Source organism: Oscarella lobularis, chromosome 7 (genome assembly GCF_947507565.1).
Source record: "Oscarella lobularis chromosome 7, ooOscLobu1.1, whole genome shotgun sequence".
In the NCBI taxonomy this organism is placed as follows: Eukaryota; Metazoa; Porifera; class Homoscleromorpha; order Homosclerophorida; family Oscarellidae; genus Oscarella; species Oscarella lobularis.
This window is the reverse complement of record NC_089181.1, coordinates 1,043,384-1,053,718: the sequence shown is the minus strand read 5'-3', so window position 1 is coordinate 1,053,718 and position 10,335 is coordinate 1,043,384. Positions and strand designations below refer to the sequence as shown.

The 10,335-nt window shown below is 45.8% G+C and overlaps 2 protein-coding genes across 2 annotated transcripts; both read left to right on the top strand.

Moving 5' to 3' along the window:
- The first annotated feature begins 2,426 nt into the window (after positions 1-2,426).
- Positions 2,427-2,948, top strand: LOC136189042 (zinc finger MYM-type protein 1-like). The gene has a single exon (XM_065976880.1). It carries the CDS (start codon positions 2,427-2,429, stop codon positions 2,946-2,948), a length of 522 nt encoding a protein of 173 aa, XP_065832952.1.
- A 4,622-nt stretch (positions 2,949-7,570) lies between these two features.
- On the top strand, positions 7,571-9,888 carry LOC136189041 (uncharacterized). Its single transcript, XM_065976879.1, has 4 exons — positions 7,571-7,673; positions 7,726-9,441; positions 9,493-9,563; positions 9,721-9,888. The coding sequence occupies exons 1-4, from the start codon at positions 7,571-7,573 to the stop codon at positions 9,886-9,888; spliced, it is 2,058 nt and encodes a 685-aa protein (XP_065832951.1).
- Positions 9,889-10,335: the final 447 nt, after the last annotated feature.

Sequence of the window (10,335 nt, the reverse complement as noted above, 5' to 3'; positions counted from 1 at the left end):
ACTTTTACGCATTTTTCTCTAAAGCTTTTGATGAACTTAAGTTGAACCGGAGAGGGGTGTTGGTTGTCATGTGGCTTTGATGAAAATGTTTTGCCTAAAGTAGAATTTTCAAGGTTGCATCTTAGCTGTTGTTTAAAGATTGTCTTCAATTAGCTCTAGCAGCTCTTAGCGCCAAGCCGTATCTGAAAGTAGTACATTTTATATACAGGAATAATCCATTCCCGCAACTGGTCCATCTCGCGTTTGAGAGAATGCACGGACATTTTGGCCGTGAAAAAATGAAAACTTATTTCTAACACTGCATTATCACTTCTTAGTTAAATCGTGACAATGAGAGGATTTTCTATTTGCGCTGCCTGGAATAATTGCGTCACCGTGACGTCATGATTCTGTCTGGAAAAACAAAAGCCGGACGGACGCCCGTCGTCGAACATCCGTCGGAGCGAGGAGCGATTTTCGAATGCTTTGCCTTGATCAACTGATTGGCAATTGAATCGCTCAATCACGATGACGAGTCGATTAAGGCGCGCTCTTAGAAACTTGTAATTTCGTTTTTGTTGCATTTGTTTTCAACGTTTTTTGACACGAAAGCGTTATAAAGTGCTTTTTTTGATTGAGATGACACGTCTTGAAGCCTTAATTAATTAAAGCAAAAAGCCGTTTTCGACACAAATGTCATTCGCTGATTGGCCCACTTTTGTTCTATTACGTCATGCTTACGTTTGAAAATAACAGTAGCTCAAAGAAGACCAAGGGAGCCCATTCTGTTTTTTTGCTCAGGAGGGCAGGAAAAACACAAAGAACTAAGCACGAATTAAATGCACGTTCACATCTTTAACAACAAAAGAAGGAACACCTGTTAGAAAATATACGAACCATTCTCAACACTAATCCAAATTAATAACTTTCAGACAGTTCTCCGTAGGAAAATAAACGCTAGGCGTCCTCCTTATTTCGTCGCATGACACGTCTGCCGTTTCGTCATTACGTAGACTTGAAGGTCACCGAAGGTTTCGCTTCTGACATCAGTTGCATTTTTCTTTATTTTTACAAACGCTGTCTTCAAGGGGGTAAGCCGTTAGGTCAGTTGACTGACCTTCTTCCTCGAAAGAAGTGCTTGTTCACATAGCTGCAGATTTTGATGTTGCGCGCTTTTAGCGGGCAAGACATTTTCTCTACCTTTCTTTTCTGTATCAAGAAAACACTACAAGGAATATCTTGTTCATCTTGTCAACAAGAACAGCATTGACCCCGTGACTAATCTTGGTCAAGGCGCCATTGAGGTTTCGCTAAATCGAGATGCGGTTTCTCATAGTGAAGTACATAATTGATTAATTAAATAAATAGGTGCACGTTCTTATTTTGATGGTTTAGTTCGATGTGAGGACATCATTTTCATCTTGTGGAAAAATCCGCAACGTCCAGTTTCTTCCGAAGCAAAAAATGTAGTAACGCGAGCTTGGTAAGTTGAAACGGGTGTTTCTGGAATGGTAGGCCATTTTTTTTCTTTATAGCCTTGTGAGATTCGAGACGAGAGAAGGGGCTCTCTCTGCTATTTCTTGTTTCAACCGCTCCAAGATAGCAGGCTCAAAGGGCAGATGAGCCGCAGATCCCTTGCTGTTCGCCTCTCACATCATTAAATTGAGCTGGCAAGACAACAAACGGGCAAAAGCGCGCTTGCCTTCAGCAAGCAAGGTTTCTGGGCTTCTTCGGGGTCATCTTTTCAAACAGCTTTAGCATGTAGCTTTTTAACGACAATCACGCACATGGGCGTCGCGACAGGTTCGGCAGACCCGGCAACTGCCGGACCAACTTTTTCGCCAAAGATTTGAATATTTTGTACAGTGTAGTAATTTTGAGCGAAGTATCGCTCTAAGTTAATTGCGCGCGTTAGGCAAACATGGCTGGCGAGGAAAGAAGCACGCTTTTTCCTGACAAGTTCCACCCCGCAAAAGGCTTCGATTTTCCAAAAAGGAGCTTTAGATCTAAAGGCGAGAAGCGTTCCTTTCGATCCGAGTGGTGCGAGAAGTTCTGTTGGCTTCATTACTACGTTGCGCTCGATGCTGCTTTCTGCTACGTGTGCATTAAAGCAAATCATGAGAAAAAGCTTCTTTCAAGTACACGGAGAGATCCTTCCTTCATCACGAAAGGCTTTGTTTTCTGGAAAGCTACCTCTTCATTCACAAAGCACGCCGCCAGCGCTTGTCATCGTGAAGCGGTAGCGTCTATTGAAAAGTTTCCTAGACAATTTGGCGACGTAGGAGAGTTGCTTAACTCTCGTCTACAGAAAGAAAAGTCGCTAAACCGAGACATGCTGCGAAGAATTGTTCAAAATTTGCGGTTCCTTGCTCGGCAAGGGTTGGCTCTTAGAGGGAACGGTAGTGGTCTGGACAGAAACTTTTCTCAACTAATGCTTGTTCGAGCGTATGATTCCTGAGGTTTTAACTTGGATGGAAAAGAAAGCTTCCAAGTATGTTTCCGGTGAAATACTAAACGAGTTTCTTCAACTAATGACTTTGAACATCACACGCCAGATCTGCAGCGACATTCAAAAAAGTAGATATTACACTATAATGGCAGATGAATGCACCGATACGGCAAACAAAGAACAGTTTTCAATTTGCATCAGATGGGTAGATTCTCAGCTAGACGATCACGAGGATGTTATTGGACTGTATGCGGTTGACAAAATCGATTCAGAAAGCTTATATAAGGCAATCAAAGACGTCCTACTGAGAATGAATTTGTCAATTTCTAACTGCCGCGGGCAATGTTATGATGGTGCCGCCAACATGATTGGTAGCAAGACAGGCGTTGCAACAAGGATTCAAGCAGAAGAAGGGAGAGCTATTTTGACTCACTGTTATGGCCATGCCTTGAATCTTGCTGTAGGAAATGCTATGAAGCAGTCTAAGCACTGCCGGGATGCCCTTGATACAGCTTTTTGATCCGCTTTTTCCCAAGCGGAACGCTGCTTTTGATAAGATTAGGGCAGAGAACGCTTCAAACGATGACTGTCCCAATGTCGGTATTAGATCGTTTTGTCCAACGCGATGGACAGTGAGAGGCAATGCATTGGAGAGTATTGCTGAAAATTACGATGCTTTAAATAGACTTATGGAGTCAATGCCTCGAAACGAGGTTAGATGCAGATGTGAAAGGAAGAATTATCGGTGTACAAACGCAAATGAAACGGTACAACTTCCTCTTTGGGCTACACCTTTCCAAAAAATATTAAAAATTACTGACAACTTTAGTCGAGCTCTTCAGAGTCGTTCACTATCTGCGGCGGAAGGTCAGGAAATGGCAACGTTATCAGTAAAAACTTTACAGAGAATGAGGACTGAAGAAGGCTTTAATTTATTTTATCAATTGGTAAACAGTTCGCAACAGAAATTACACGCCAAGAGCCAGTTCTCCCGCGCAAAAGAAAGGCTCCAATGGATGCTCTCTAAGTCGACGTTGCTAAGCTGGAAGTGCAAACGTTTTTTACAAATGCCGCTTGGGAGCAAATATGAACAAGTATAGTAAATTATTCAAAAAAGTTACATACCTTGTCCCCTCCTCTAGTTGATCGCATCCACGATGTACGGAAATATTTTAACTACAAGGCGTCAACTCCAGAGGAATGGTCGAGTGTGACAGTTGCTCCCTGTGGCACTACTGGTAAATACTGTTTCATATGAAAGCCATTATCTTTACAAGATGTTAGAGATTGCGCCGAATTTCATCAATATCCTGATGAACCAAAATGGGAAGATTTGCTGTATATATGCAAGAAGTGTAAAGACAAAAAACATTCAGGAAAGAGCCAGCCATTTTATTACTCTACGCAAAATAGCTTCACGTTGCAGTGAAATGCTCAGTAGCAATAATAACCAATTCAATGTTCGTGTTTACACTTTTTCATTCAGAGTCTTCACAAAAGAAGCGCTGTTTATCTACAAGCGATGGTCAAGAAACAACAATTACAGGAGAAAGCTGTTCAACATCGTTCTTGTCTGAAAATTCGAAACAGTTTTTAGAACATTACGGTCGGAAGCAATTTCGCGTCAAGCCAGTTGGTGTCATGAAAGTAAGAAGAAAGATCGGTGCAGATTCAATGAACGGCAATACACGATCTCTCTAGGAGAATTGCGATCAAAACTTCGACGAATCCAGCACGTCCTTCAGATCATGTGATATTTCAGAAGGAGGGAAACGGAATAAAATATGTTGGGCCTATCAGGTGACTTGCTGACAATAATGCAGTCCTTCATTTCGAGTGACTGAATTATTTCTTTACGCATGCTTACCGTCGCAGTTGCCGTTCATGCTAGACGGCAGACTGCCCAGCGCGCCGCTGCCGCCTCCCGCTGCAAAGAAAAAACAGGCTAAGCCCCGCCTCCCGCCAACATCCGCTGTAGGTGTTGCGCGCCAAATGTGCCCGCCTTGGCCGACCGACAACGCCAAAGTCCGATCTCCACGAAACGCCCTCCCCAGCGCTTGGGAGCGCCTCTAACCGGAAAGGGTTAGAGGAAAGCCCACCTGCACGATCCGGGACGACTTCCGATACCACCGACTGGACGAATGCTTGCAGCGCGACGTTGACGCTGTCATCTGTGAAGTTGGTGCCATCCCCAGCACCCGCCCTCAAAGAGTCATCGAAAATTGCAGGTAAAGTTTCCCCCTCTAATCGCGAATCGCTGTCCGTCTTCCGTCCGAATCCAAACATCCGGAAGCGCCAACCCTGACGCCTGCGACGACGGGTTTGCCGGGGCTGTTTGGGCGATCGGCGCCGCCGAAGAAACGGAGGGGCGGCCGACGATACGGTGGCAGAAGGTATACTCGGCGGCACCGCCGATCGCGAAGCGAGGCTCGGCTCCGAGCGCCGGCTGGCGAATAATCCCACGGGCGACGAGATCCCGAGGGGGTCGTCGCGCGACTGACTGCGAGTTCTCATCGACGGAAGTATAAAGTGAAACAAAGCCCGAAAAAACGAACCTATCTCGCACGCAGGCTAGTGACCCAATGCCCTAACTACCCGGATCGCGCGCCTATACCGCCGGGCAGACGCGCGCGCGCAACATTTCCTGCCCGTTACGAATATCAAATGCGTCTAACGGTGTGCGTTAGACTTCATTGTACAGATAAATCACGTGACACGGGCAAGTTGCCTATCCCTCTATTTTCTATCTATGGTGAGACGTCATCACCCTCTCAATGGAATCGATCTCTTCAATATGACGTCTGCAGACAAACGCCGCGTGATTCCCCGTGATGTCATCGAGAACGGACTGAAGACGCTCCGGAGAAGAGGTCGAAGAGGATCGCGACACCTAGAAACATCGAAAAGAACGGCGCATCGGTGGTATTTCGAGAGTTCTTCTCTCAAATAGCGAATACAAAATTTACCGTCGTCGAAAAACGCTCGTTCGCGAGCGTTTTTTCCCGAAAACGGCTTCGGAGCCCCGAAACAGGGACGACGGGATCGTGTGAATGGTAGCGATTAGTAAAAGCAGCGAGGCATAGTGAGATAGAGCAGGTCCGAAGGTACGAACAGGTCTGGCGATCCGCTGAATCGTCGGCAGCTGAAGTACGCGAGCCAATTCCACAGACCCGGAAAGATTTCGAATAGATTTGAACTCTCGCTACGCGTCTGTAGCCATGGTCGGCCATTTAGAATCTCGCGAAAAGAGTCGTTGCCTTTTTATAGTATCCGGTGACGGAATCACAAGCTTCGAAGCGCTCTCCTGAAATACTATCCCACTCCCCCCAACTAAAAATTCGTAGGACCTCAAATCGAAGCTGTCTTCAAAGCTTCAATTGCTGAAAACCTGAAGCTTATCCATTTTGTCTACACCTTATCCAAACCCATTATGTGAGAGGGGGTTATCTGAACGGAAGTCCTGATAACTAATTGGGCTTCGCGAGAGCATGCGCATTTCTTCAACTTCTATTTTATATTGTGACGTCGATTATTACAAGTACAGACAAAGGCATGCGCATTTGATAGTCTGTTGTTGCTTTTGGAGATCTCTAGCAAATTGTCAAAAGCCGGGATCAGAAGTGCTGGGAGCACTGAGGTAGGAGCATGGCTGGCTTCGGTTCCGTCGTCGCAAAAATGTGTCCTTCACGAATGCCTAATTCCAGACGGCGGTCGCTCTTCGCCTTAGCTTTCCGGTTTCTCTTCGTTTAGAGACCAAAAAATGCAATTATGTTTCTTTCTTTTACCCCTACCGTTTACCATTGGTAAGCAAAATTGTTATTGCAACACTGTAACTGTGAATGAATAACCTTACGTTAGGCTACAAACTTTGTGACGTCATATTATATTGCGCTACGTTACGCTAACTTCGTCCGTGTAAATAGGCCTTTTTAATGCAGGAACACGGCGTGCGATTGCGGCATGCACGTGCAATGAAAAAACAGTTTCAAGGACAGCTTTACCAAAACAAAAGTCTATTTTAATCGACTCGTTCTTTTCGGAATTGAACATCACCTGTTTTTGCAACAATAAAATACCTAAAACTGACATTCCTACAGCGCTCTAGCCTCCGAGGATTCCACAAAGTTTACGCTAGCAGCTCTGTTTTAGGCCCATTAAATGGTTTTAGAACGGAGAACCGGATAAACAAATCGTTGGAGTCTGCAACTTCCAAACAAAAGCGGCGTCGGTGCTTGTTCTATAACATCGCAGCATTGACGGCATGCTTGAATTCACCTAATAGTCATCGCAAAGGAAGAACGGAGAGGAAACTGTAGGCGCTTGAAAGGTATGGTGGTGTCGGAGGGAATAAGAGGAATCCTTGGAATAAAAATTATCTCCCTGATATTGTCTCATGGCTATTTCGGCTTCGATGATGTAGCGGCGACGTCGTCTGACAATTAGTTTGTTTCCATTTCAGAGTTTAGGGGGATCGAGGTTTCTTAGAAGGAGTATGGGTGTGTCGCTTTGTTACCTAGCTGATTGGTTTATTGGCGACGAAGGAACCGCCATTCGTAAAGGAGTTGCCCAGACCCTCTCTCGCCTCTTTAGCGCGCGCGAGAGGGGTCTGGGTTTCCGAGGCTAATCCCTGGCCTGGCTACGCGAGGCTAGTCTGGTTAACCAGACCCTTGCGCGCGTTACCGACGAACTTCAGGATATGCTTCACAGCACCAATTCATACGCAAGAAGCTTGCAAATGGCAAAAGACGTAATATCCCAAAACACAGAAGAGTTTAAAGTTGTAATCGACGCCGACAAGAGACCGTCTGGAGAACACGCACGACGATTTAACGCTCCTTCTTGCAACGAAGTGGGAGTTCTCACGGTTGGCGAAGAACACGGAAAGAGAGATATAGTACTTCGCTATAATGACCGAAGACTAGAGAGGGTCGATGAAACTCACCGAAGCTACGACCCACTCCAGTATCCAATGATCTTCCCTAGAGGAGAGGACGGCTATTGCTTTTCTCACCGAATGGTGGGTGGTAGAAAGCTGTCTTCAATGAAATTCTACGCCGTTCGACTAATGATTCGTCCGGAAACTGATTTTAACACCCTTCATCGTTACCGACGCCTGACGCAGCAGTTTTTTGTTGATACTGTATGTACGTGAAAGTTGACGCCGAGCGCCTGCGCTTTATCAAAGCAAAGCAGAAAGAATTGCGCGCTGATTCTTACGCGGAGTTTACCGACGCACTTTCACGAGGTTAGAGAGCCCGATATCTTTCTTTACGTTGTCAATAAAAAATTGCGTATAGATGATGCCGATCCTGCCAATATCGGACAGAAAGTCATTCTTCCCAGTTCTTATACGGGCGGTCCTCGCTATATGCATCAGCGAACGCAGGATGCCATGTCTTACGTTCGGAAGTTTGGACGACCTTCTCTCTTTATAACAATGACATGCAATCCGTCTTGGCATGAAATCAAAGCCGAGCTTTTTGAAGGTCAAACTGCAAATAATCGTCCAGACATAGTTGCTCGAGTGTTCAACCTGAAACGCAAATCACTGATGGACAAAATTACCAAACGCCGCATTTTTGGAGACGTCACAGCTGACGTGTGCTCTATTGAATGGCTAAAGAGAGGTCTCCCACACGCTCACATTCTCATTTGGCTTGCAGCAAAGGACAAAATTTACGCCAATTCAATTGATTCACTGATATCGGCCGAAATACCCGATCCAGTTGCAAATCCACGATTGCACAAAACTGTTATGTCACACATGATCCACGGACCCTGCGGACAAATTAACAAGAATTCTCCTTGCATGGTCGACAACTGTTGCAACAAAAATTTCCCAAAGGATTATGCTTTGGAAACAACATGCACAAATGACGGATACCCGCTTTATCGCCGACGCAGCCCAGCGGAAGGTGGTCACACTGGAGCCAAAATGGTGAAAGGAAAGGAATTTCGCATAGACAATACCTGGGTAGTCCCCTACTCTCCTTACCTATGCGACATGTTCGACTGCCACATCAACGTCGAAGTTTGTACCAGTATTAATGCCATTAAATACGTCATCAAATATATCAACAAAGGCACCGATATGGCAGCGTTTGCTCTCACAAGGAAAAATCCTCGCGACGAAGTAGACGTTTACCAAGCTGCTCGATACGTCAGTTGCAGTGAAGCCTGCTGGAGACTCCTTGGATTCAGCATACACGACCGCTCTCCTGCAGTCGTTACTCTCCAGGTGCATCTGCCTAATGGACAAAGGGTTTTGTTCAACCCTCAAAATGCTCACGGAGTGGCGGAAAATCCTCCGAACACAACTCTCACAGCATACTTCGACCTCTGCAAGTCGTACACCACTCCTGAAACTCGAGAGCCTACTCCTGATGAACAATTCGTGCAACAGTTACTCTACTCTCGGGTACCAGAGTATTTCACACTTGGTAACAGGAAAACGTGGAATGCAAGGAAGAAAGGCAAGCCAGTAACAATAACAGACAATAACGGCGACGATCAACCTACGAGTTTTAAACAATCTTCAGCAATCGGTCGTATCTACGCTGTTCATCCAAAGCAAGATGAGTGCTTCTTTGTCCGCCTCCTTCTCCACAACGTAAAAGGATACTGCTCTTTCGAGCACTTGCGGACTGTCGATGGGGAAGTAAAGAACACTTTTCGAGAAGCCTGCCGCTGCCGTGGCCTTCTTGAAGGCGATGCACACTGGATACGAGCTATGGAAGAGGCTGCTCTACATGCCTCCGCCTCCTCTCTTCGTGTCCTTTTCTCCATACTGCTGACCAACTGTCAACTTAGTGATCCTGTCCAAATATGGAATAATCACAAAGACTCAATGACCGACGATGTCCTTCATCGATGCCGCATGTCCACAGAACAATCAGGCTTAACGTATACACAGGCTATGTACACAGAAGCTCTCATTCGCTTGGAAGACATTGTTCTGCAAATGAGCGGTAAGGATCTTGCTAACTTTGGTCTTCCTCCAGTTCAAAGAGAAGGTAAACGCACTCCCACAGTTACTTTTATAACAATGACGCAATTTTTTAAAGACGCTTCTCACAATCTGTCCAATGAGATTCTCAGCGAAACTTCTTACGACGTCGAACAGCTGAGGCAGTTTGTGAGTAACAAAGAAGGCTCTCTGACCGATGACCAGAGAAAAATTTACCGTCGTGTCATCGAATTAATCGACACAAATGAAGGAGGACTTCTGTTCATTGACGCACCCGGCGGTACAGGAAACACCTATGTAGCAAATCTCGCTCTTGCTCGCATAGGAAGTAGACGCCGAATCGCTCTTGCCGTTGCCTCCAGCGGAACAGCAGCTCAACTTCTTTCCAACGGAAGAACAGCGCATTCGGCCTTCAAGATTCCACTCAATCTTTTTGCAACCGATGAGCCTATGTGCAGCATTAAACGTGGATCGGCAACAGCAACACTGCTGAGACAGTGCACGGCTATTTTCTGGGACGAAGCAACAATGATGCACAAGCGGGCTCTCGAAGCGGTCAACCGTACTCTAAAAGACATCAGAAAGAGTGAAGAACTTTTCGGCGGTATTCTTATGATTCTTTCCGGGGACTTTTGTCAAACACTTCCGGTCGTTCGTGGCAGATGTCGCCCTGACGAGATTAGTGCCTGCATAAAATGGTCTAATGTATGGCAACACGTCGAAACACACGAACTAACAACGAACATGCGTGTGCATCTCCACAATGACACCAACGCTGCTCATTTTGCGCAAACGCTGCTCACTGTTGGCAACGGACAAGTTCCCTATGAAGCAAATACTCACAAAACCACCATTCCCTCTGACTTGGCGAAAACGACCAATGACATCGACACACTCATCACATCTATATATTCCGACTTGCACGCGAATTGCTCAAACA

Excerpts from the sequence above, each read along its gene's own strand:
- LOC136189042 (XM_065976880.1), top strand. The coding sequence starts at position 2,427 with ATGATTCCTGAGGTTTTAACTTGGATGGAAAAGAAAGCTTCCAAGTAT.
- LOC136189041 (XM_065976879.1), top strand. The coding sequence starts at position 7,571 with ATGTACGTGAAAGTTGACGCCGAGCGCCTGCGCTTTATCAAAGCAAAG. Across the intron at positions 7,674-7,725 it reads TACCGACGCACTTTCACGAG|ATGATGCCGATCCTGCCAAT; the intron begins GTTAGAGAGCCC and ends AATTGCGTATAG. Across the intron at positions 9,564-9,720 it reads TCGAACAGCTGAGGCAGTTT|GAAGTAGACGCCGAATCGCT; the intron begins GTGAGTAACAAA and ends TTGCTCGCATAG.